The 27,094-nt window shown below is 47.8% G+C and overlaps 1 protein-coding gene across 4 annotated transcripts in view; it reads left to right on the top strand.

Annotated features, from left to right (window-relative positions):
* btbd16 (BTB (POZ) domain containing 16) overlaps positions 1–27,094 on the top strand; it is a 193,668-nt gene that overhangs the window by 132,613 nt on the left and 33,961 nt on the right. For 3 of the 4 annotated variants that reach the window (XM_072479309.1, XM_072479306.1, XM_072479305.1), the window contains one exon: positions 9,973–10,050. The exons of the other annotated variant lie outside the window; for it this stretch is intronic. In XM_072479309.1, coding sequence (XP_072335410.1) covers positions 9,973–10,050 — 78 coding nt within the window. The remainder of the gene's footprint in view (positions 1–9,972; positions 10,051–27,094) is intronic. 4 annotated transcript variants of the gene reach the window in all.

Genomic DNA, 27,094 nt, shown 5'->3' with positions numbered 1-27,094 from the left:
AAATCCCACAAACAAACAGGTTACTTGCTTAGCTGTATAGAGACTTTTGGAGAGAGCGACTCTTTCAAGAACGGAACCAGTACACTTCTGCTCAACCTAGCAACAATTGACAAAACTGCTGTTCAACTTGAAATCCTTCTATCTTGTCAGACTCAAATCCTATTGCAAACTGCAAAACTACAGACAGACCTGGCCCCTCTCATTAATAACATTATCTCTATCCCACTAAGATGTCACATGACCTGCTTAGTAGGACTAAATACAATCCCTCATAAATTGTCTACTCTGCAGGAAATCTCCAGCAATCATAACAATATCCCATTAGCCCTTTCTCTGTAACCAAGTAAGAATTCATCATGACCTCAGCATTTACAACTCCTTAATTACAGCTTTAGCAGATACACAGTCAGGATACCTTAACCTATATTCTTTAATAATATTACTATAAATATATACCTTGACCCAGGCTTTTAGTAACATTACTGCCACAAATATGAAAAATAATATATAACAATTTCTACATTCATCACAGCTCACCCTTAAATGCCCCCTGAAATGGCTTAGCAAATTCAAGGGCAATTAGGGATGGGCACTAAATGCTGGCCCAGAAGTGATGTCCACATCCCCTGAACAAATAAAACAAACTAATGCTGCAGTTATACAAAGTCTTGGTCAGACTCCATTTGAGTATTATGTTCAGTTTAAGTGTCTGAACCTCAGGATAGATAAATTGGCAATGGAAAAGATACAATGCAGATTCACCATTAAAGAGTTACATTTCAGACAGAGGTTGCATAAACTTGGATTCTATTGAGTTGAAAAGTTGAGGGCTGTTCAAAGAGAGGTATTTAAATTAGTAGAAGAGTTCAGTAGGATAGTTGCAGAGAAGCTATTTCCTCCAGTGAGGGAATCCAGAATAAGGGGATTGAAATTGCGAACATAAATTCTCTTGCAAAAGGTCAGGTGAAATAATCTATGGAGTAGCTGTAACATAGCAAAGCTATAGGGCAGGATTCTCCATTCCTGAGACTAAGTGTTGATGCCAGGGCAGGATTCATGGACATCCACGGCAGCAAAACTGATGCCGCACCTGGACCAATTCAGCGACTGTCAAGGGGCTAGCACTGCCGCCATGTGGAACATAATCGATTCCAAAAACGATGCGGGATTCGCCGGATTTGCGATTGTCACTCAGGAGGCTGACAAGGCGCAGCCGCATATATACACCTCACTCCCCACACACACCATCCCAGCCAACAAAACGGCAGCAAGGAGAGCAACCCCGAGATTTACCGATGCCGAGCTCAAGACCTCCTGGACGCCGTGGAGATGCAGTCGCAGAGCCAAGGACTACATGAGGGGTTGTCGATGAGCATCCAGCACCTGCAGGCGCATGTGGAGGAGTCCAACTGCATGCAGGAGTAGGAGGTGGTGCCGACCATGCCAACACCTCATGGGCAGCATCCACGGTGCAGACATCTGGAGCGAGGGTTTGACCAAGAACAAGGCATTACTAACGGGGGTAGTGGACACTGAATACTCAGTGATCACGGTCTCGGATCATGCCCCGCACTGGGTGGACTTAGAGGTGAGCAAGGTGTGTGGCCAGCACCTGCATTGGAGATTGGATGTCGGACTGTTAGCGGATGAGGAGGTGTGCGGGCGGGTGAGGAAATGCATCCAGAACTATCTGGAAGTTAATGACACAGGGGCAGTCTCAGCAGCAATGGCCTGGGAGGCGCTGAAGGCAGTGGTCAGAGGGGAGCTGATTTCGATACGGACCCACAGGGAGAAGGTAGATAGAGCAGAGACGGATTGACTGATAAAGGAAATACTTCAGGTCGACAGGAGATATGCGGAGAGCCCAGAGGCAGGGCCTTTAAGGGAATGACGGACGCTACAGGCGGAGCTTGGCTTGCTAACTACAGGGAAGGTGGTGGAGCAGCTGAGGAAGGCGAGGGGGGGGCGATATATGAGTATGGAGAGAAGGCCAGCAGAATGCTTGCGCAGCAGCTCAGAAAGAGGGAGGCAGCCTGGGAGATTAGGAAAGTGAAGGACAGAGACGGGAAATTGGTCGGAGATTCAGCAAGGATTAACAGGACATTCAAGGAGTTTTATAGCCGGCTGTATGAGTCGGAACCCCCAGCTGGGCCGGATGGGATGAGGCAATTCTTAGGGGGGCTGAGGTTTCCGAAGGTGGAGGGAGGGCTGGTAGAAGTGCTGGGGGCCCCGATTGGGATTGAAGAAATAGCAGAGGGGCTGAAGGCCATGCAGTCGGGTAAAGCCCTGGGGCCGGATGGGTACCCATTGGAGATTTATAAAAAGTTCTCTGGGATACTGGGGTTGCTGTTGATGAGGCCATTTAATGAGGCAAGGGAGAGAGGGGTGCTTCCCCCGACGATGTCACAGGCCACGATCTCATTGATCCTGAAGCGGGAGAAGGACCAGGAGCTATGCTGGTCCTACAGACCGATCTCCTTACTAAATGTTGGCCAAATTCATGTCCTCGAGGATCGAAGACTGCGTTCCGGACATGATTAGGGAGGACCAGACGGGATTTGTTAAGGGCAGGCAGTTGGCGGCCAACGTTAGAAGACTGTTGAATGTGATCATGATGCCCCCAGAGGGTAGGGACGTAAATGTTCGCGATCCAGGCAAGGGGGCAGGAGAGGTGACAGGGGGAGCTGCCGTTTAGAGTGGTAGGGGGAAGCTTTCGTTATCTAGGCACCCAGGTGACTTGGGAATGGGAACGGCTACATCAACTACATTTGACCCGACTGGTGGACCAAATGAAGGAAGCCTTCCGAAGGTGGGACATGCTCCAGCTATCACTGGCTGGGGGGGTACAGACAGTGAAAATGACGGTCCTCCCGAGATTCCTGTTTGTTTTTCAGTGTCTCCACATCTTTATTCCTCGGGCCTTTTTTAAACAGGTAAACAAGGTGATCCTTGGCTTCGTCTGGGCGGGCAAGACCCCGCGAGTAAAAATGGGGATGCTGGAGCGTAGCCGGGAGGGAAGGTGGGTTGGCCCTGACGAACTTTAGCAATTACCGTTGGGCGGAAAATATAGCCATGATTAGGAAGTGGGTGTTGGGGGGGGTGGTGTGTCGGTGTGGGAGAGAGTAAAGGCGGCATCATGTAAGGGCACTAGTTTGGGAGCATTGGTCATTCCCGCCGGCACGGTACTCCACTAGCCCCGTGGTGGTGGCAGCCCTGGGAGTCTGGGGCAATGGAGGAAACATGTGGGAGCAAAAGGAGCATCGGTTTTGTCTCCAATCTGCAGTAATCACCAGTTTGCCCCGGGGAAGCTGGATGGAGGGTTCCGGAGATGGCAGAGAGCAGGGATCGAGAGAATGGGCAATCTTTTCATAGAGTGGAGCTTTCCCAGCCTGAGGGAGTTGGAGGAGAAATTTGAATTGACGGGAGGGAACGAGCTTAGGTACCTGCAGGCAGGTCTCAACCTTCCCGCTCCTACCACCAAGGGGGATACAGAACAGGGTAGTTTCCAGAATATGGGTGGGAGAGGGGAGGGGTTCGGACATCTATAAAGAACTCATGGGGCAGAGGAAACACAGACCGAGGAGCTGAAATACAAATGGGAAGAGGAGTTAGGAGGAGAGATAGAGGATGGTCTCTGGGCGGATGTGTTGAGTAGAGTCCACATCATGCGCCAAACTCAGCCTGATACAATTTAAGGTCGTTCACCGGGCACACATGACAGTGGCCTGGATGAGCAGGTTCTTTGGGATAGAAGACAGGTGTGCAACGTGTGCGAGAGGACCAGCGAACCATGTTCATATGTTCTGGGCATGCCCGAAACTTAGGGGATTCTGGCAGGGGTTTGCGGGTGTCATGTCCAAGGTGTTAAAAACAAGGGTGGCACCGAGTCCAGAGGTGACGATTTTCAGGGTGTCGGAGGATCCGGGAGTCCAGGAGGAGAAAGAGGCAGATGTTCTGGCCTTTGCCTACCTGGTAGCCCAGAGACAGATACTATTAGCTTGGAGGGACTCAAAGCCCCCGAACTCAGAGACCTGGCTCACTGATATGGCTAGCTTTCTCTGTCTGGAGAAAATCAAGTTTGCCCTGAGAGAGTCAATGTCAGGGTTCGCCCGGAGGTGGCAGCCGTTCGTCGATTTCTTTAGAGAAAATTAACTGTCAGCAGAGAGGGGGTGGGTTTAGCTTAGATTAGTGTGTAAGAAAGGTGGGACCTGTAAGGGAGGAAGACGGCCTTTGCACTATGTTTATATTTGTATGTACACTGTTTCTTCTGTTATTGTTACAAAATCACAAATACCTCAATAAAATGTTTTATTTTAAAAAAGGAGGTAGACCAAAGGTGGGTAACTAGGCCGGTTAGCTTAATTTCTGTAGTGGGGAAAATGCTTTAATCTGTCATTAAGGAAGAAATAGCGAGACATCTGGATAGAAATTGTCTCATTGGGCAGACGCAGCATGTGCTCATGAAAGGCAGGTCATGTTTAACTAATTTATTGAAATTCTTTGAGGACGTTATGAGCTCGGTGGACAACGAGGAACCGGTGGTTGTGGTATATCTGGTGCATTCGACAAGGTGCCGCAAAAAAGGCTGCTGCATAAGATAAAGGCGCATGGCTTTACGGGTAATTCATTATCATGGATAGAGGATTGGTTAACTGACAGAAAACAAAGAGTGGGGATAAATGGGTGTTTTTCTGGTTGGCGATCAGTGGCTAGTGGTGTGCCTCAGGGATCAGTGTTGGGTCACAGTTGTTTACAATTTACATAGATGATTTGGAGTTGGGGACCAATTGAAATGTGTCAAAGTTAGCAGATGACACTAAGATGAGTGGTAGAGCCAAGTATGCAGAGCTTACTGAAAGTCTGCAGAGGGATATTGATAGTTTAAGTGAGTGGGCAAGGGTTTAGCAGATGGAGTTCAATGTTGATAAATGTGAGGTCATCCATTTTGGTAAGAATAACAGCAAAATGGACTATTATTTAAATGGTAAAAAATTGCAGCATGCTGCTGTGCAGAGCGACCTGGGTGTCCTTGTGCAGGAATCACAAAAAGTTAGTTTGCAGGTGCAGCAGGTAATTAAAAAGGCAAATGGAATTTTGTCCTTCATTGCTAGAGGGGTGGAGTTTGAAAGCAGGGAGGTTATGTTGCAGCTGTATAGGGTGCTGGTGAGGCCACACCTGGAGTACTTTGTACAGTTTTAGTCTCCTAACTTGAGAAAGGATGTACTGGCACTGGAGGGGACGCAGAGGAGATTCACGGTTGATTCCGGAGTTGAGAGGAGTAACTGATGAGGAGAGACTAAGTAGACTGGGATTATACTCATTGGAATTTAGAAGAATGAAGGGGGATCTTACAGAAACATATAAAATTATGAAGAGAATAGATAGGATAGTTGCAGGGAGGTTGTTTCCACTGGCGGGTGAAACTAGAACTAGGGGGCATAGCCTCAAAATAAGAGGGAGCATTTAGGACTGAGTTGAGGAGGAACTTCTTACCCAAATGGTCATGAATCTGTGGAATTCCCTGCCCAGTGAAGCAGTTGAGGCTACTTCGTTAAATGTTTTTAAGGCAAATTTAGATAGATTTTTAAACAGTAAAGGAATAAAAGGTTACGGTGAGCGGACAGGTAAGTAAGTTGAGTCCACAAAAAGATCAGCCATGATCTTATTCAATGGCGGAGCAGGCTCGAGGGGCCAGATGGCCTACTCATGCTCCTAGTTCTTATGTTCTTATTTATGTTCTTTCAGTTTGTGTAGAACGGCCTATCATCTACAGGTGCTCGCAGGGCGACATGCATCCTGTCGATCACCACCTGGACCCAGGGCATCCCGTCGATGGTGGCGAATCCCATTGCCCTTGCGTGTACCGGCAGCGCCTGTCAGAAGGGCATCCTGGTGGGCTCGGTCCACATTGAAATGGATGTATTGTGCCAACTGGGCATATAGGGCCTCCTTGACAGCACGGATGCACCTGTGCACCGACCTTTGTGAGATCTCAGACAGGTCCCCACTCGGCACCTGAAAGGACAATGTGACATAAAAGTCCCCTTGACAGCCACCAGGAGTAGATGTCCTTCCCCATTCCCCCACGGTGCGAGGTGCACCATGATCTGGCAGATATGTTGCACTGTCCCCCTTCTCAGCGGGAGTCTTCAACGGCATGCCCGGTCTGGCAGGTCCTTGAATGACAGGCGCTGCCGGTACACGCGAGGCCTCATGCAGCACCTCCCTTGCACCTCCTCCTCCTTGGCCTGTTGGGCGGCCAGCTCTCCATCCTGGGTGGCTGCCTCCTGTTCTCCCCCCCCCCCCCCCCCACCCCGCTGCTGCATGCTCCGCTGCTGCAACTTCCTCCTCCTCAAGCAACTCCAGCTCGTTCAGCTGCACTGCATCCCCCAGGGCTACGGCAAGTAGGAGGAAGGCCACGATTGCTGGCTGTATTCCAATATCTAAGTTGAACAAGGTGTGTGAAATGCTGCTTCACCTGCAAAGAGTGTTTGTGGTCTTAGACAGTGATGAGGCAGAAGGTAAAGGGGCAGGAGTTGCACCTTCTGGGATTGCATGAGATGATGCCATGGGAAGGGGTATGACTGGTTGTCAATGATGGAGGAGGGGATGAGTGTGCCACAGAGGTAATGGTCCCTTAGGAATGCTGACTGGGAGGGGGAGGGTTAGGGGCAAGGGGAAAATGTGCTTTGTGGTAGCATCATGCTGGAGTTGGTGTAACTGACGGAGGATAATCCTTTAAGTGCAAAGGCTGGTGGGATGAAAAGTGAGGACAACTATTGGCAACATAGTGAACGGTTGTTTTATAGACAGGAGAGAGGTATGTTGTGGATGCCCCAGAAATTGTACCAGGACCACTGCTTTTCTTGATCTTTATTCATGACCTAGACATGGGTGTACAGGGCACAATTTCTCATCACAGTAGTATCAAGCAGCACTTACTCAGGAAAAACCTGCTCATGGATGCTCAGTTTGGGCCCTGCCAGGGTCACTCCGCTCCTGATCTCATTACAGTCTTGGTTCAAACATGGGCAAATGAGCTGAATGCCAGAGATGAAGTGAGAGTGACTGCCCTTGACATCAAGGCAGCATTTAACCGAGTATGGCATCAAGGAGTCCTATCTAAACTGGAGTCAATGAGAATTGGGAGGAAAACTCTCCACTGGTTGAAGTCATGCCTGGCACAAAGGAAGATGGTTGTGGTGGTTGGAGGTCAATCATCTCAGCTCCAGGACATCACTGCAGGAGTTCCTCAGGGTAGTTTCCTCGGCCCAACCATCTTCAGCTGCTTCATCAATGACCTCCCTTCCATCATAAGGTCAGAAGTGCGGATGTTTGCAGATGACTACACAATGTTCAGCACCATTCGCGACTCCTCAGATAATGAAGCAGTCCATGTCCAAATGCAGCAAGACCTGGACAATATCCAGGCTTGGGCTGACAAGTGGCAAGTTACATTCACGCCACACAAGTGCCAGGCAATGACCATCTGCTACAAGAGAGGATCTGACCATCGTCCCTTGACATTCAATGGCATTACCATTGCTGAATCCCCCACTATCACATCCAGTGGGTTACCACTGATCAGAAATTGAGCAGGACTAGCCATATTAATACTGTGACTACCAGAGCCGGTCAAAGGCTAGGAATCCTATGGCGTGTAACTGACCTCCTGGCCCCCAACGCCTGTCCACCATCTACAAAGCACAAGTCAGGTGTTTGATGGAAAACTCTCCACTTTCCTGAATGAGTACAGCTCCAACAACACTCAAAAAGCTCGACACCATCCAGGACAAAACAGCCCGCTTGATTGCTACCCCTTCCACAAACATTTAATCCCTCAGGCAGCACGGTGGTGCAGTAGGTTAGCCCTGCTGCCTCACGGCGCCGAGGTCCCAGGTTCGATCCCGGCTCTGGGTCACTGTCTGTGTGGAGTTTGCACATTCTCCTCGTATTTGCGTGGGTTTCGCCCCCACAACCCAGGCTAGGTGGATTGAACATGTTAAATTGCCCCTTAATTGGAAAAAAAATAATTGGATACTTTAAATTTTAAAAATTGTTTTTAAAAAAAACAAACATTTAATCCCTCCACCGACGAACAGTGGCAGCCGTGTGTACCATCTACAAGATGCACTGCTAGAACTCGCCAAAGTTCCTTAGGCAGCACCTTCAAAGCCCACGAGCACTACCATCTGGAGGGCAGCAGATACCCGGGAACCCCACCACCTGAAGGTTCCCCTCCAAGTCACTCACCACCACGACTTGGATATATATCACCATTCCTTCACTGTCACTGGGTCAAAATCCTGGAGCTCCCTCACTAAGAGCAGGTTGGGTGCACCTACACCTCAGATACTGCAATGGTTCAAGAAGGCAACTCGCCATCACCACCTTCTGAAGGGTAACTAGGGATGGGCAATAAATGTTGGCCTAACCAGCGATGCCCGCATCCCATAAATGCATTTTACAAATTCAACATTTGCAGCTGAGACATAACCTGGAAGCATTGTGAACTGATATGAGAATAATGATAGACTTAAAGAGTCCGCAAGCAGGCTGTCAGAATGGGTGGGCAGACAGCAGACAAAGTTTCATATGGAAAAGTGTGAAATGATACATTTTGTAGAAAGAACAGAGAAAGGCAATATAAAATAAAGTGGGTATAGGATCAGGGGGACATGATGGTACATGGGCAGAAATGATTGAGAGTGGCAGGGTAGTTGAGGAAGCGTTTATAACAGCTTAAGGAATCCCGCACTTTATAAATAGTAGCATAGAGTACAAAAGCAAGGAAACTATGATGATTTTTTGTAAAAACTCTGGCTTGGCCTGGAGTATTGTGTTGATTTCTAGGCACTGCACTGTAGTCAAGAAGTGAAGGCTTTCAAGAAGGCACGAGAAACCTTAACAAAAATGGTTCCAGGGATGAGGGATTTCAATTCCATGGAGAGATCAGAGAAACTGGGATTAATCCGACTGGAACAGAGAAGGTTGAGATGGGATATAATGGAGCTATTAAAAATCATGAGGGATCTTGTTGAACGCAAGTAGAGAGGAGGGTGGAAGAGTTGAGAACTAGTGGACTCCAGTACAAGGTGATTGGCAAAAAACCATTGGCAACATGAGAAAAAGCTTTCTTGTGGAGCAAATGGTTACAATCTGAAAATCACTGACAGAAAGTGTGGTGGAGGCAGTTTCACTCGGGGCTTTGTTACGAACGGGACGGAAACAAATAACTTTTAAAAAGAGGTATGAATTACCAGTGACATTTAAAAAGAGTTACACAACACAATTCCACATTTAGATTTTTACTGTAACAAACAAAATAAAATCAACATTGATTTAACATTATTTTGTAAACAACAAATACACTAAAGTACAGAAAATGTATTCCCTATTACCTTCGTAACTCAACCGGAAAACCCACTTATGTTATAGCACACCCTCAGCAGCTTTTGTCTGCTCCAAGAGGGTGAATTTTTCATTGCCCTTCGCTGCATCTGCAGAGCATATGTGAGGGAACCTCCTGCAGCAAGGCAGGAGGGTGAATCCTTGATCTTCAATTCTGTACAACAAGCTTTGTTCCTATCCATACCAGTACCCCACTTGGTGATTAACCAAAAAGCAGTCATTTCCTACTGCTTGGCATAGCAGCACCTGCTTATGGTCTGACTGCCTCTGAGAGTCTAAATCTGCATGTAGCCAGGCCAGCTGTTTCTCCTTTTGTATAGAGGTGCGCAAGTTGGTACTTGACTTCCAATAGGGTTTGAACTGTGCCTCTATACCAGTGGCAACCAGATCACGTGGGCCTGTCACTAGGCAGAATTCAGTCCAACTCACACCATCCCACATTCTAGTATGGAGAGTTGACGGCCCGACAGGCTTGTATTGTAACCATTTTATGATTCTATGATGCTCTAAAGATATGAAAGACCATATTGTAAAGACTGAATGTTTTCATTCATGTTGCAGCTACAACATGGTGGCGATGTGCCATGTCTGAAATACTTTCCCTCTGAAGCTGTCAGGTTTGGTTTCATCATTTCAGAGGTATAAAGAATAGTTTCAACAGACAAGGTTATCTAAGATTATGTATTTTCTGAAAACTAATATTTTTTGTCCTGTAATTTAGTTTCTTGAATTTTACAATACAAATACCACCTTGGGCTCAGATAACATAAAACGCTTACGCCTTGTTCCTATAGTTTCCTAAGGGTTTTCATATTATCCACTTCTTCTTTCGTGTGGCTTGAGGAGCAGAAGCTCTAGTCATAGTTTTAATGTCGTCCCGAACGTTTTCGGCGTTACAATCAAAGTCTGATTACCACACCACTCCTAGTTTTTTATCCAGATTCTTTTTTCATCATGTCTTGCCTGACCTTCCAACTCAGGACGGGTGAGATCCAGGCAGTGCAGCATGCCCCTGTCACCTGGCATCAAAGGCCAACTCTGTCAGATATAGGGAGGTCACACCTCTTTTTTACAACACTAGCTGCGGTAAACCAGGCAAGTTAAAGGACTGCCAAGGTCTTTTACAGGCCAGGGAGAAGAATGTAGGTAAAATTTGATGGTGGTGGAAAGGGTTGGGTGGGGGATCAGCGGGATGGTGTCGTTGGAGGTGGGGTGGGGCCAGTGTTGGGTTGAGCCTTGGGTCGGTCTGGTTGGGCCTCAGGTAAGTGTATAAGTTAAGTGGGCAGGAATTAGGGGCCATGGGGTGTCAGGGAGTGTAGAATTGGGGGGGGGGGGGAGTCGGACCCCTGACGTGTCAGGCCTCGGGCCAGGTTGGGAAATGGCATTGAGTCAGGTCAGGCTTCAGGAGTAGAGGTGTTCGGTTGTGTGAGGCTTTGGGAGGAGAATTGTTGGGTTGGGTTGAGTCTCAGGTGGGGGTTGGGTTTCAGGGGATGGATTGAATTGGGTCTTGGGGGGATTGAGGAGGCAACGGTTTTGGGTTGAGCCTTGTGGGGGGAGGGGGCTGGGTATGGGGGTGAGTGCTGACCTGATGGTCTCGGGGCTGGTGGTGGTGGAGAGTCCCTGGGGGTGGGGGAATCCCTTGGTTAGGGAGTTTATGTCAGGGGAGATCTCAGCAGGTCGGTGGGTAGGGGAGTCCTGTGTGGGGAAATAGTTGAGGGGGGGGGGGGATGGGGGTGGGGGATTGGTGTGGGTCTGTACCATTGTTATCCAGAAGTTCAAAGAGTTTTAGATTATTCTACCGTATCCTGGGTAACATGTTGGAACCATCTGAAATTGGCACTTTTAATCAGATTTTTGGACGGTTCCCAATGCAAGGCCATTGCCCAGGGGAGGTTTGCACTTCTGGGCAATTGCTGTGCAAACTTTACAACCAATTTCCAAAGACAGGAGGAGTCCTGAGTGGATCATAAAAGCTTGTGTGGACTGGTTGGGCCAAATGGCCTGTTTGTGTGCTGTTATTGGGCAGCACGGTAGCATTGTGGACAGCACAATTGCTTCACAGCTCCAGGGTCCCAGGTTCAATTCCCCGCTGGGTCACTGTCTGTGCGGAGTCTGCACACCCTCCCCGTGTGTGTGTGGGTTTCCTCCGGGTGCTCCGGTTTCCTCCCACAGTCCAAAGATGTGCAGGTTAGGTGGATTGGCCATGATAAATTGCCCTTAGTGTCCAAAATTGCCCTTAGTGTTGGGTGGGGTTACTGGGTTATGGGGATAGGGTGGAGGTGTTGACCTTGGGTAGGGTGCTCTTTTCAAGAGCTGGTGCAGACCCGATGGGCCAAATGGCCTCCTTCTGCACTGTAAATTCTATGATAATCTATCCTATGTCATTATGAATTACAAATTGAGTCGGTGGGATTATCATCAGATTAAGCATAAAAAAAAGATAAAATTTAATTTGTAGAGTTATGTGACAAATTGGGGGATCTTGTAGGTCTCTAATGATGGTAAAGGTTGCTGCTGATACGAGTTATTTCTTTGGGGGTTGTTGGGTTCTGTTGAATGGAGAGTGGGGTGACATCTAACAGGTAATCACTGAACTGGAGTTGATCGCAGAGTTCCAGCGATAATCCTCGTTGCTGAGTGAAGTTGTGTGCCAATATCTTGGGTGTGATGACTGAGGTCCATGCGAGTGTACAGTACTCAGCTGTCAAAAAGAGAAGAGCTGTGACAGACGTGTGAAGGACAGTGGTTTGTGCACCCTAGCTTGTGCTGGGGAGCTTGTGGATGGTGTTCAGTCATGTCTTGGTTTTTTAGGCAGTCTTTCAGAGGTGGCAATGATAAGTTAGTGAGTAGTCAAGGGTCACTCCAAGACAAGTGGGAGTTGGGTTATTCTGCACTTCTTCTCCACAAAAGGTGACCTTTGGGGTGAAGGATGAAGAGCCAATGGATTGGGCTGCAGTCGCCACTTGTAGAAATATTCAGTCATTTTTGACAGGTCAGAGCTCAGCGCAGCTTTCATATATGGAAAAATTTTGGGTAAGTTGAAAAGGCAGTATCATTAGTGTAAATAAAAAAATTATGATGTGGTGGGCATATCGCTTATGTAGATATTAAAAACTGCTCTGTGGGAGAATGTTGTGTGTTCTTGGAGTGTTGATCTTGTCTCATAGGTAGATCTTCATCCTTCTGTTTCTCAGAAATGTCTACAGCAGCCAGAGTAGTTTGATATGAAGCAGCAGCTGGGACAGTTTGAGTATCAGTCCATGTTTCCACACAGTGTTGTAGGTTGAGGAAAGATCCATGAAAGTGGTTCCAGTCTTGAGGTTATGATGAAAACCACCCTCAAGGACTTGTTCACAGAAACTGTGTTGGGGCCAAAAGCCAGTCTGCTCTTGGAGAAGGGGCAAGTTGGTGATTGAGCTAATTCTTACAAAAATGAGCTGCTTCAAGATCTTATCGGTTGTACAGAGCAGTGAAATGGGCCTGCAGCTCCCAGGGTCATCTGCTGGCTTTTCTTGTTTTGGCAGTCTAATACCATTACCTCATGCTAGATTTGGGGAATGTGACCATTTTCCATAAGAGTTGAGAAGTGTGCCAGTTGCCATTGTTTTCCACTGCACCAATATGGTATACGAGGTTTGGTGGAATACCATCTTTTGTGAGGGCCACAAAGAGCCCAGCACAAGTGTGTAGAGTCAAACAGAAAGTAACCTTTATTTGCAACAACATTTACACAGCACCGCACAGCACAGCACCTGGTTCTCTCTCTCTCTCCACCTGGTACCACACTGGCCAGCTCTATTTATACAGCTGAAAGGTTAACGATTGCCCACTTCCTCATTGGGGATCTCATATTCCCAAAACTAAATCATGGAGTAACCAATTGTTCCCAGCCAATAGGATCTGGACAGGCTATAACACCATCTTTCCTGGGAGCTTTTGCCCTTTTTTGTGGTTGCTGGGCCAGCATCTAGTTTTATGAGGCTAAAGTTGTTTGACCATGTGGAACACTCTGAACAACTCACCGTTGCTCCTCTGAATTTTTCCTTGACCTTCTATTTTTGTTGTTTATCGAGGGATCCCTTTGAGTTGCTTCAGGAGTTTGGCCGGAACAGCGTTTGCACTGACTTGTGGGTTAGAGGCCTCTGCTGCATTTGATGCACCAAGTTTCCTCGGGAGGTTCCAGACCCAATGACTTGACTGCGTAAGTCCATGGATTCCACACGGTCCAGCCAGCTTTGCTGTCCACGGTTGTCCAAAGATTCAAGCATTGCTGTGGCTGCTGCTAGATCGGCAGTTTGTCGGCATTATGGAAAGAGGGCTTCGCACTCAGGGTTCCAAGAGAGATAAGCAGCGCTCCAAAACCTCAAGGGATGTTCTTATTTGCTGCAGCGATAGGCAGGGTCAAAATAAAAATGATATTATTTGAAACTTTCAGACAGCTATCTCGCAATTGTCCCCATTCACCTATCATTATTAACATCATTATTGTGGAAAATTATTAAAGTTGATGATGTGTGCTATTTGCAGTTTGGATTTTCTATTTCAAGTCTATAGATTATAATAGCAGATTTATATTGCAGCTTTGCTTTCATATTGATACCAAGCATAAATTAGAATGCTGACATTTTGTACATATCAAGCACATAACATTAGTACTGAGTCAACCTGGGAGACACATTTTGTTATTGTTATAGAATGGCTGTGGTATTACTGTAACCTGTGTATAATGGGTGAAAGGAGTGCGAATGTTACTGTGCTATTAATCCAGAGACCTAGATGACGTTGGTTTAAATCCCACAAGAGAGGATTTTATATTCAGTTAGAATCATAGAATCCCTACAGATTCGGCCCATCGATCCTCTGAAGGAATGACCCACTCCCCAACCCCAATCCCATCTCACCCTTTAACCTAACCCACACATCTCTGGACACTATGGTCAATCACCCTAATCTGCACACCTTTGGACTGTGGGAGGAAACCGGAGCACCCAAAGAAAACCCACCCAGACACGGAGAGAATAAATCTGGAATGAAAGGCTAATGGTGATGATGCAACAATTAAGTTGTTGAAAAAAGTGGTTCATTAATATCCATTAAGAAAGAAACACCTTGCCATCTTTGTCCAGTCTGGCCTAGAGGTGAGTCCAGCCCTTAGCAATATAGTTAACTCTTAACTACTCTCTGAAATGGCCTAACAAGCTATTGCATTCAGGGCAATTAGGAATGAAGAATAAATGTTTACCAGCAATGTCCACAGTCTGTGATGTATATTAAAATAGTTACATTCCACTGTACCAGAGCTTAGATCATATTAGCTCTTTCCAATCATTTAGACTTTTACTTACCTGTGGCAACCTTGACTCAGTTGGTAGCATTCTCACTGTTGACTCAGAAGGTTGCGTGTTCAACTCCCTCTCCAGGACTTGTGCACAAAAATCCAGTCTGCCACTCCTTGCAGTCCTGAGGGAGTGCTAAACTGTTGGAAGTGCCATCTATCAGATGCGGCATTAAATTGAGGCCCCATCTGCTCTCAAAATCAATTCAAAGGCACTATATCAAGGAATAGTTGGAGAGTTATTCCTTGTGTCCTGGCCAATATTTATGCCTCAATCAGCATTATAAAAACTGACTCTTTTGTTATTACCACATTGCTGTTTAAGGGAGCTTGCTGTGGGAAAATTCACTGTCAGGTTTCATACATTACAACAGTAAAGTACTCTATTGTTTATAAAATGCTGTGGGACATCCTTTGGTAATAATAGGTGCTATATAGATGCAGGTCTTTCTTTCTCAGCCAGAGGGGATAATAAGTGCCCCACACGTGCATTGAGATTTACTTCTCATTTAATAACGACGTGAACAAGTAGAGTTGCCAATCTGCCTTCTAGTATAACTTAAAGACCAACTGCATCTTTTGTTGTAGCAGAACCAAGCAACTTATTTATTGGCAATCTGACCCAGTAACTGCTCAGGGGCAGACAATTGTTATAACAACACCATGTGATGAGCATTTCAAAACCATTGTTTGGTCGTTTTCATTGAATGTTTCATCAATGGCACTACTTTTCTGGGACTATTAGATGGAAAATAACAGGTAGATGGAAACAATTGCAAAAAACTGTCTGAACAATTCAGCCGATATCGTAAACTGGAAAAGTGAGGCTTGAGTGCTTTATTGTTATCTGAATCCAAGATAATATTTTTATTGTAATCACTCATATTTTTATATGATACATAGCAATATTATTTATAATACAAAAATCAAGTCTGACATTCAATTGACCTGTGGGCAGATCTAGCTAGCAATTAAATGCTACCCTCAAGATCACAAACTTTTAAGATTAACAGAAGTGAAGGAATCCAATTGGCCTATGTTAATACATCCATCGCAATTTCAAAAATTACATGCGGGCACCTCATCAGAACATCTGACTGCATTTTGAATAAACCTAAAAGTTCTCATCTCCACTAACCTTCCTGGTAAACCATTTCAAATGTTGACCATAATGTAACCAGTTTCTTTCTGACACCAGTACTAAATTGTCCTTTTCACTTAACTCCTTTTTTGCCTTATTCCCCCTGTTTATTATCATTAATCAGAATGAACTTGATCAGTTTACATTTGACGATTCGATACAAGAAACAATCTGATTTTCACTTAAATCAATGGAAACAAAAATCACGTGGTTTACATTATGGCAGCCAACCCACAATGCCGCATTTATGCCCAAAACGTACAGCAAGTTGAAAGTCTCCTCAGTTGTGATTCAGAATTCAAGTCGTTACCGGATGGACTGCAGCAGTTCAAGATGGCTGCGAACAACCACCTTCTCAAGGGCAATTAGCAATGGGAAGCAAACATTGGCCTTGTCAGTGATGCTCACATCCCATAAAGAATGAAGAAAATGTAGTTTAGCAGCAGAAGGCCTCAAGCATCAGTTGCCAGGGCACTCTACTGAGACCTTTCCTGACCTCACTGCTCCCATTCCTTTGGTCAATTTCTTACCGACATTCAAGTTTCACTTGGATTTATGTTGCTTTCGGTTCATATCACAGCCGTTAATGGGAACTTCATTGAAAACTTTCTGCTTATCTCAATATACCATTTCGTATTCAGCTCTTGAATCATATCCTCACCAGAAGAATAAACTTGTGATATAAGAGTTAATCTTGAGTTAAGTACTCAAGACTGCTATGCATTTCAAATGCTACTATGACAACCTGACTAATTTCTATCATTGAAGTCATAGGGCTGAATTTTACCAGGCTTTTGGGGTCAAGCTGGGAGGTGGAATGTATGTCGAAATGGCATGGGATGGTATGAGGTGTGTGTCCAACACTTTTTTTGCTGCCGTGCCATTTTGCCAGCAGCAGGAAAGGTGGCATACCAGGCCAGATGAGCCACTTAAGTGATCAGTTATGGGCATCTTCCCACCTCCACTGGCGTTTTGCCTACAGAACAGTGGCCACCCATTGAGATTTGGTGGCCCCCAGCAGGCTCCAGGTAGTGGTGCTCGCCTCCATTTTGGGCACTTTTTAGCCCATGGAGGGACACCCAGGTGGCAATGGCTGCCTACATAGTAACATCCCTCCCGTTTGCAAGGCCTGCCTTCGGCATTCTGCTTACCTCACTTTGAGGATGCATAGACATCAGTGCACCATTATCCTCGAGGTGCAGCACCAGCAAACCCAGCAGTGGTGTTGCTGAGGCTGCTCAGGTTGCTGACCCTCTGTTTGGGCCAGCAGCTCTTGTGAAGCAGGGTCACTTCCACTTTCAGTGCTGGCAAAGGAACTTCCGCTGCCTCTGCAGAATTCCAGCCATTCACTGTGAAATTCGATAGGACTCTAAAATGGGCATCAGTATCAGAGGCCTAATCAACCTATGCCCATTGCCTGCGATGGTGACTGCATGCAAACTTGGTGTTACCTGCTGGTTTGCATGATAACTGTGGGTAGCCAGTACCAAATTCACTGCAAAGTGGCTGGGTTCCTCAGAGGGGACCCAAGTTTGCTCAATGGCCTCCACCTCTTAAAGGGAGGTACATTCTGCCTGGAGCTGGTTTGGGAATTGATTGCACAAGAGCGTGTAAGCAAGAAGATCCATGAATTATGGCACAATAGGGAAGAGAGAACGTTGCAATGTTCATTTATGCTTTGCTGGATATCTTGTTGGAGGAGGTAGGCAGGGAGACAGGGGTCTTCTATCCACAGCGGGCCAGCTGGCCTTCCAGCGAAGCTAAGCGAAGGCAGTGAGATTAGATAGCTGTGTTACTCAATGCCAGACTTAGCCCCAAGGACCTGAATGCAGTAACAGCAGATCAATGACCTCAGTAGTCAAGATGAATGAATGAATTTTCAAATTTCACAAAGCACCACACCCCCAGCACTCAGCTCCATCAGTCACAACTTATTTCACATTCATAGCTTCCCTTAACTCTTACACACTTAGCATTGCCAGAAGTCTCACAGCCGCATCACACAGCTTGTATAAACTGCCAGCCTTCAATCAGGACATATCACCAAAACATATTGCACCACTCTCACTGCCGCATTTCCCTATCTCTTGCAGGTCAAGGTGGCATGGTGGCACAGTGATTAGCACTGCTGCCTCACAGCGCCAGACACCCGGGTTACGTTCTGGCCTTGGGTGACTATCTCTGTGCACTTTCTCCCCGTTTCTGCATGGGTTTCCTCCGGGTGCTCCAGTTTCCTCCCACAGTCCAAAGATGTGCAGGTTAGGTGGATTGGCCATGCTAAAGTTGCCCCTTAGTTTCCAAAGGTGAGCCGGTTAGGTGGGGTTAAGGGGATAAGGCGGGGGAGTGGACCTAAGTAAGGTGTTCTTTTAGAGGGTCATTGCAGTTTTGATGGGCCAAATGGCCTCCTTCAGCACTGTAGGAATTCTATGTTTCGAAGATGGCAGCACCTAACCAGAAGAGGATGGACACAGCTGCACATCCTGAACCCCACAAATGGACCATGCTTACCATCATTAGAGCAATCTGAAACCATACATAATGACAATATACTCATAATTAATCTTCCTTCTCACATCCCTTTTCCCCCACATCCCACCATCTCTTCTGATTTAGAAACTGCAGATGGTATAAGCATCCACCTCTTGCTGTTTGCATCTGCCCTCATCACAACCTCACCCTTGTGCCATTCTCCTTTCAGATACCCAGGAGCTGCTGGACAGTGGTGAAAGAGCAGGGGGATGAGAAAGAAACACTGACACTTGCTCTCAGATTCGCAGTCACCAACTCAGATACAGGCCTTGCTCGAACTTGAGAGAATAGCTCGTGACAGGGTCTGCATGTGTTGAGAAACTGGAGGAAGAGGTTGCACGCAGGTTTTGTTGATAAGAAGTCAGAGGAATTAAATAACGGAGTTTCCAGCAGAAGGCTGATGGATGTGCATACTGGTTTATTGGCAAGCCAGCCAAAAGGCTTGTGTCAGTGTCAAGGAGGATGAAGGAGTCTGGCGCATCTTGGCACAGGCCAGAGCTTGGAGTCCAACTTTGAAGAGAAATAAACACTCCACCTGCTTGTTTCTGGCCAGGGAAAATGAAACATATTTAGCTTTTCATGCATTGAAAAAACCCCAGTGAACTCCCTAAATGCAAAGTGGAGGATCTTGCAAATATTGCCTGCTATAGCCTGGAAAGGAGCCAGATGCTTAAAAGCTCCTTCCCCGGTCACCTTCACAGCCACAGGCAATACCGTTTTTGCCATTTTCTGAAGCTCCAGTTGAGGCTGTAGCAGGTGGAAGTATCTGATGGACTGTTCCTTGCTGAATTTGAGGTAGGAAAATTGCTTCCTGAATACTCTGGGGAGACGTGGATCCTGAGAGAGCCCTTCTCCCCACACCTTCTTCCCTCTTCCAGCAGTCTGTCCTGCTTTGTGTCATTGTCAGTGTCATGCTCTAGTCCAATGGTGATGCTAATTACTACACCCCTGTCCAGGAGCAAGTGATTTGTGCAGAATTCTTGAATTTAGGACCATGCCCTTCACCACTCCCCTGTTCACTTCAGTGACTTTAAATCACTCTGGAAACTTCTGCAACACAGTAAAATCCAATAGAAATCAATCAACAATTAACCTGAAAGTAGTTGAGAGTCCCTTTAATAACAATGGTGGTTGGGTTAGAGGAAGGGGTGTGGGGGAAGCATGGGGAGAGGGGGGAGGAGGGGGGAGGTGGGGTTGGCCCTTCCTGCTACTGAATGTGTGTTTCATTGCGCTTCTTTAATTGATTTTGTTTAAGGAACTGGAGTATTGAGCTCCAGAACCGCAGCGCTGGTATCAAATCATCATTACACGTTGCTTGGCATCACCATTTGCTTATTCCGAATACTTCAGGTGGCCACAACTGTACATGTACTGATGCCCTCACCAGAATGGCACCTGACATAGCTACCACCAAATGTGCGCGCACACACCATGGATGCCATTTCGGAGGCAAAACTGCATCCATATCTTAAAAAAAAAACAGGGACTACAGAACCAAATTTCATAGCCATTGTTTCTCAAGGAGAAACATGTTGCTGACATACCATTACTCAATTCAATATATGCTGTATTTTATTATATATTGCAACTATGCATGAAATCGGAGCTTTTTATTTAGCTTTCTTGCTTTGACAGCATACATACCTAATTGAAACAAAAAGCAATGTGCACTAAAAATAGCTGAGAAACAGAAGCTGAATAGATTCTTCCATATCATCAAACTATAACCAGAAGGCATTGATTCAAGGTCAGAAACGGGAAAGTGGAATAAATGTGTAGATGAAACTACTTTGTACAGAGTAAATGTGTGGAATTTACCATCCAGGGACAAATACGATTTAGAAGAGTCCAAGAGAATTTTCCTCAGCTCTGGCCAGGATTGCAAAACAGGACATGGAACAAGACATAATGGGCTGCAATATACACCTCCACGCAAAAGATAATATCAGAACCATATTCAAATAGTTGTGCTACCTGCTAATATAATCCATTTGTTGAAGAAGCAACCAGAGTGTGGGCTGGCCTGGAAATAGACTGAATCTGACTCACACAGACCGCTGAGGAAATCCATTTTATTTAACCTGTTATGAATTCCTTTGTGATATTCTGAGACAAATGACAGGAAGCATCCCGCAGCCGAAAATAATCCAATAAATCACATGCTGTGAGCAGGAAAGTATATTTCCAGAGGATTCTATAAATAGGGATGGTGAGTCATCAGGATCAATCTATGATCAAGCCTCAGATACCCAAGGAATACAGTAATTCACTGATCTGTACAAAAGTTAACATTCCCCTGAATATGCTTTCTGAACTGGAAGATAGAAACAACACAAAAAAACTACCTACGTGTCTTCTGAAGAGGTAAGTGCAGTACAGATGATTTTTCTACCAGTCCGTTCCATCCGTATGAGATGCTGTCAGTCAGGGTCCCAGTTATTCCAAAATTTCAAGGAATAGCCTGGGACCTGGACTGCCCTATGCCCCCTCGATGACTTAGAAACCACAGTCTTACAAATCCTTCATCGATCATCATAGATCAACAAGCTGCCCAGAACGTACCTCTTCGACAAAACTTTTCGTCAGTCAAGATCACAAGTATTAGAAGGGGTAGACCATTCATCCGCTCAGAATGGTACTTTATCATTTGATATGATCATGGCTGATCTGATTGTGGCCTCGACTCCACTCACCTTTCTGTCCCTTATAACCCTTGTTGATCAAATAAAACTCTGTCCAACTCGGTCTTGAATATATTCAATGACTCAGCTTCTCTTGCTCTCTGGAGAAGCGAATTCCATTGACTGACAACCCTTTGAGAGAAAAAAAACATTCTCCTCCTCTCAGTCTTAAATGGGTGATCCCTCATTTTTAAAACTGTGCCCGAGTTCTCGATTTCCCCACATGGAGAAACATCCTCTCATCATCCACCATTCAGTTTTGTTTATGTGGCTCGGTGTCATACTTTGTCTGATGATGCTCCAGTAAAGCATCTTTGGATGGATCAGTACATTAGAGATGCCATGAAAATACAAGTTGTTATTGCAATTTCTTTTAAAAAATATATATTTTATTAAAGTTTTCAAACACAATTTTTCCCCTTACAAATCAACAAAACGGTAACGTGATAACTGATACATAACATTGTTTAAATAATATAGTAACACGATATAACACCAAATAACACAAAGTAATGCTCTCCCCACCCCCTCTCCCCATCTAGAACACAAACAATTTACCCCACCCCCCTTCCCCGCCTCGCTCCCCCCTCCCCCCCCACCCTGGGCTGCTGCTGCTGGCTATCTATCTTCCCCCTAACGTTCCGCTAGATAGTCGAGGAATGGTTGCCACCGCCTGGTGAACCCTTGAGCCGATCCTCTCAGCGCAAACTTCATCCGCTCCAGTTTTATGAACCCCGCCATATCATTTATCCAGACCTCCACGCCGGGGGGTTTCGCTTCCTTCCACATGAGTAAAATCCTACGCCGGGCTACTAGGGGCGCAAAGGCCACAATATCGGCCTCTTTCGCCTCCTGCACTCCCGGCTCATCCGCTACCCCAAATATAGCTAACCCCCAGCTTGGCTTGACCCGGACCTTCACCACCTTCGAGATCACTCCCGCCACTCCCCTCCAATACCCCTCCAGTGCCGGACACGACCAAAACATATGTGTGTGGTTCGCCGGGCTTCCCCCGCACCTCCCGCATTTGTCCTCCACTCCAAAGAACCTGCTCAACCTCGCTCCCGTTATGTGTGCTCTATGTAGCACCTTAAATTGGACCAGGCTAAGCCTGGCACACGAGGAGGAGGAATTTACCCTACTTAGGGCATCAGCCCACAAACCCTCCTCAATCTCCTCCCCGAGCTCTTCTTCCCATTTTCCCTTCAGTTCTTCTACCAGCTCCTCCCCTTCTTCTCTCATCTCCCGGTATATCTCGGACACTTTACCCTCCCCGACCCACCCCCCCGAAAGCACCCTGTCCTGGATCCCTTGTGTCGGGAGCAGCTGAAATTCCCTCACCAGTTGTCTCGTGAACGCTCTCACCTGCATATACCTAAAGATATTTCCCGGGGCAGCTCATACTTTTCCTCTAGCGCTCCCAAACTCGCAAACGTCCCATCTATAAATAAGTCTCCCACTCTCCTGATTCCTGCACGGTGCCAGCTCTGGAACCCTCCGTCCAGCCTCCCTGGGGCAAACCTATGGTTGTTCCTGATCGGGGACCACACCGAGGCTCCCAGCACACCCCTCTGTCACCTCCATTGCCCCCAGATACTTAATGTTGCCGCCACCACTGGGTTCGTGGTAAACTTTTTCGGGGAGAGCGGTAGTGGCGCCGTCACCAGCGCTTTTAAGCTCGTTCCTTTGCAGGACCCCATCTCCAGCCTTTTCCACGCCGCCCCTTCTCCCTCGATCATCCATTTACGGATCATCGCCACGTTGGAGGCCCAGTAGTAATCGCCCAAATTCGGCAACGCCAGTCCCCCTCTGTCTCTGCTACGTTGTAGGAACCTCCTCCTTACCCTCGGGGCCTTCCCTGCCCACACGAAGCTCATGATGCTTCTATCTATTTTTTTGAAAAAGGCCTTAGTGATCAATATAGGGAGACATTGGAACACAAATAGGAACCTCGGGAGGACCATCATCTTAATCGCCTGCACTCTGCCCGCCAGTGACAGCGGCTGCATGTCCCACCTTTTGAAATCCTCTTCCATTTGTTCCACCATCCGAGTCAGATTGAGTCTGTGTAAGGTTCCCCAGCTCCTGGCTATCTGAATCCCCAGGTATCGGAAGTTTCTTTCCACTCTCCTTAGCAGCAGGCCATCTTTAGTCGGGCAGTATGGTCGGCACGGGCTTGGAGGGCCGAAGGGCCTGTTCCTGTGCTGTACATTTCTTTGTTCTTTGTTCTTTGTTCTATCCCTCTACTCTGGTCCCCAGGGTGTATCACGAAAAGCTCACTTTTTCCCATGTTAAGCCTATATCCCGAGAAATCTCCAAACTCCCTCAATATCTGCATGACCTCTGTCTGGATGACCCCCCCCACTGGATCCGCCACGTACAGCAGTAGGTCATCCGCGTAGAGTGACACTCGGTGTTCCTCTCCCCCTCTAACCACCCCTCTCCATTTCCTGGAGTCTCTCAGCGCTATGGCCAGTGGTTCAATTGCCAGCACGAACAGTAATGGGGACAGCGGGCATCCCTGTCTTGCTCCCCTGTGTAGTCGAAAATACTCCGAACTTTGCCGATTTGTGACTACACTTGCCATTGGGGCCCCATAGAGGAGTTTAACCCAGCTGACAAACCCCTCCCCGAACCTCCTCAGCACCTCCCATAGATATTCCCACTCTACCCTATCAAATGCCTTCTCTGCATCCATTGCCGCCACTATCTCTGCCTTTCCCTCTGCTGGGGTCATCATTATCACCCCCAATAGCCGTCGCACGTTGACATTCAATTGTCTCCCCTTTACGAACCCTGTCTGGTCTTCGTGCACCACCCCCGGGACACAATCCTCTATCCTCATTGCCAGCACCTTTTCCAGCAACTTGGCGTCCACATTTAGGAGTGAGATAGGCCTATAGGACCTGCATTGCAGCGGGTCTTTATCTCGCTTCAAGATTAGTGATATCGTCGCCTCCGACATTGTCGGGGGTAGGGTCCCCCCTTCTCTGGCCTTGTTAAAGGTTCTTACCAGCAGCGGGGCCCACAAGTCCACATATTTTCTATAAAATTCCACCGGGAACCCATCTGGTCCTGGGGCCTTCCCTGCCTGCATGTTCCCCAGCTCTTTGGTCACCTCGTCCACCCCAATTGGCGCCCCCAGGCCATCCACCTCCTGCTCCTCCACCTTCGGGAACCTTAGTTGGTCCAGAAACGGCTGCATCCCCTCTTTTCCCTCCGGGGGTTGGGACCTATATAACCTCTCATAAAAGGTCTTAAACACCTCATTTATCTTCCCTGCTCTCCGCACCGTGGCTCCCGTTTCATCCCTAACTCCCCCCATCTCCCTCGCCGTTGTCCTCTTTCGAAGCTGGTGGGCCAACAGGCGACTCGCCTTTTCCCCATATTCATATCTCATCCCCTGTGCCTTCCTCCACTGTGCCTCTGCCCTCCCTGTGGTCAGCAGGTCAAACTCCGTCTGGAGTCGTCGCCTCTCCCTGTATAGTCCTTCATCGGAGGCCTCCGCATATTTTTTATCTACCCTCAGAATCTCCCCCAGTAATTTTTACCTTTCTTTGGCCTCTGTTTTCCCCTTGTGAGCCCTGATGGAGATCAACTCTCCCCTGACCACCGCCTTCAGTGCTTCCCATACTACCTCCCCATCATCGTTGGCCTCCAGGTACCTTTCGATACATCCCCGCACTCTTCCGCAGACTCCCTCATCCGCCAATAATCCCACATCCAGTCGCCAGAGTGGACGCTGCTCCCTCTCCTCTCCTAGTTCCAGATCCACCCAGTGTGGGGCATGGTCTGAAACAGCTATGGCTGTGTACTCAGTTCCTTCCACCCTCGAAATCAGTGACCTTCCCAAAACAAAGAAATCTATCCGGGAGTACACCTTATGGACATGGGAGAAAAAGGAGAACTCTTTGGCCAGCGGCCTCGCAAATCGCCACGGAGCCACTCCCCCCATTTGGTCCATAAACCCCCTAAGCACCTTGGCCGCTGCCGGTCTTCTTCCGGTCCTAGATCTAGATCTATCTAACCCTGGGTCCAGCACGGTGTTGAAGTCCCCCTCCATTACCAGGTTTCCGACCTCCAGGTCCGGGATATGTCCCAGCATCCGCTTCATAAATCCCGTATCATCCCAATTCGGGGCATATACATTAACCAACATGACCACCATTCCCTGCAGTCTGCCACTCACCATCACATATCTGCCACCGCTGTCCGCTACAATGTTCCTAGCCTCGAACGACACCCGTTTCCCCACCAATATGGCCACCCCTCTATTCTTTGCATCCAGCCCTGAGTGGAACACCTGTCCCACCCATCCTTTCCTTAACCTAACCTGTTCCGCCACCTTCAGGTGCGTCTCTTGGAGCATGGCCACGTCTGCCTTCAGTCCTTTTAAGTGTGCGAACACTCGGGCTCTCTTAATCGGCCCGTTTAGGCCTCTCACGTTCCACGTGATCAGCCGGACTGGGGGGCTGCCCGCCCCCCTCCCCTGTCGACTAGCCATCACCCTCTCTGGGCCAGTCCCACGTCCCGGTTCCGCGCACCCACTCGTCCCCCAGGCGGCGCATTCCTGCCCCGACCACCTTTTCTTTTATCAGTTCCCTTTCGATCTCCGCAGCAGCAACCCAGTTCTCTCCCCCCCCCCCCCCCCCCCCCCCCAGGCTAGACCCCCATCTAGCATGGTTACTCCCCCCATATTGCTTCCGAAAGTCAGCTGACTTCAACTGACCCCGGCTTCTCCCGCTCTCTCCTTGAGCCCCCCGCCGTGTGAGGAACTCCCATCCACCTTGCACCTATCTTCCCGCCATCATCTTTCTGACGCGGGAAAGAGAAAAAGAAACCCCGCGCTCTCTAGAACCGTACCGCCCCTCATGGCGCAGCTCCCCCTACCGCCCCACTCCCATGCTTCCGCCGTTTCGAAATAGTAATGCCTCTCCTGGTGCGTGACCCACAGTCGCGCCGGCTGCAACATCCCGAACTTCACTTTCTTCTTGTGCAGCACCTCCTTGGCTCGATTGAAGCTCGCCATCCTTCTCGCCACCTCCGCACTCCAATCCTGATACACTCGTATCACCGCATTCTCCCATCTACTACTTTGTACCTTCTTGGCCCATCTCAGAACCACCTCTCTGTCATTGAAGCGGTGAAATCGCACGATCATCGCCCTAGGTGGTTCTCCAGCCTTTGATCTCCTCGCAGGGACCCGATGTGCCCCTTCCACTTCCAAGGGGCCCGAGGGGGCCTCAGCTCCCATTAGCGAGCGTAGCATCGTGCTCGCGTAAGCCCCGCCGTCAGCTCCTTCCACTCCCTCGGGGAGACCCAGGATCCGGAGGTTCTTTCTCCGTGATCTGTTTTCCAGGACTTCAATCCTTTCAGTGCACTTCTTATGGAGCGCCTCGTGCGTCTGCATTTTGACCGCTAGGCCCAGGATCTCGTCCTCGTTGTCAGTTACCTTCTGCTCCACCACACGGAGCTCGATCTCCTGGGCCTTTTTTGTCTCTTTAAGCCCCTCAATTGCTTGTAGCATCGGGGCCAGCACCTCCTTTTTTAGCAGCTCCACACACCGTCTTAAGAATTCATCCTGGTCCGGTCCCCATGTCGCCTGGGATCCCTCCGCCGCCATCTTGCTCCTTTCTTCCTTCTGCAACTGCCCTCGAGGATTCTTCGAGATCTGGCCGTCGATATTTTTCTTTTCCATTGGGGGGGACTCCCTGTTGCCTCACCCCACACCGGGTTTCGTCCCGAAAAAATTCCCTGTTGGGGCTCTTAAAAGAGCCCGAAGGTCCGTTCGAGCTGGAGCCGCCGAAACGTGCAGCTTAGCTGGTCATCACCGCAACCGGAAGTCGTTATTGCAATTTCTTAATGGCGAGAGACTAGGAAGCTGTGGAGGAGCAAAGTGATTTCGATATCCAGGCCCACTGTGCTACTGTGCTGCCCACTGGAGTTAACTGTAGCATATTTATAGTTAAGCATTGTTATTACACCCACCAGATTCCA

This window comes from Scyliorhinus torazame, chromosome 16 (assembly GCF_047496885.1).
Source record: "Scyliorhinus torazame isolate Kashiwa2021f chromosome 16, sScyTor2.1, whole genome shotgun sequence".
NCBI lineage: Eukaryota > Metazoa > Chordata > Chondrichthyes > Carcharhiniformes > Scyliorhinidae > Scyliorhinus > Scyliorhinus torazame.
Note: the sequence above shows the minus strand (reverse complement) of the source record. Positions and strands in the feature narration are given on the sequence as shown.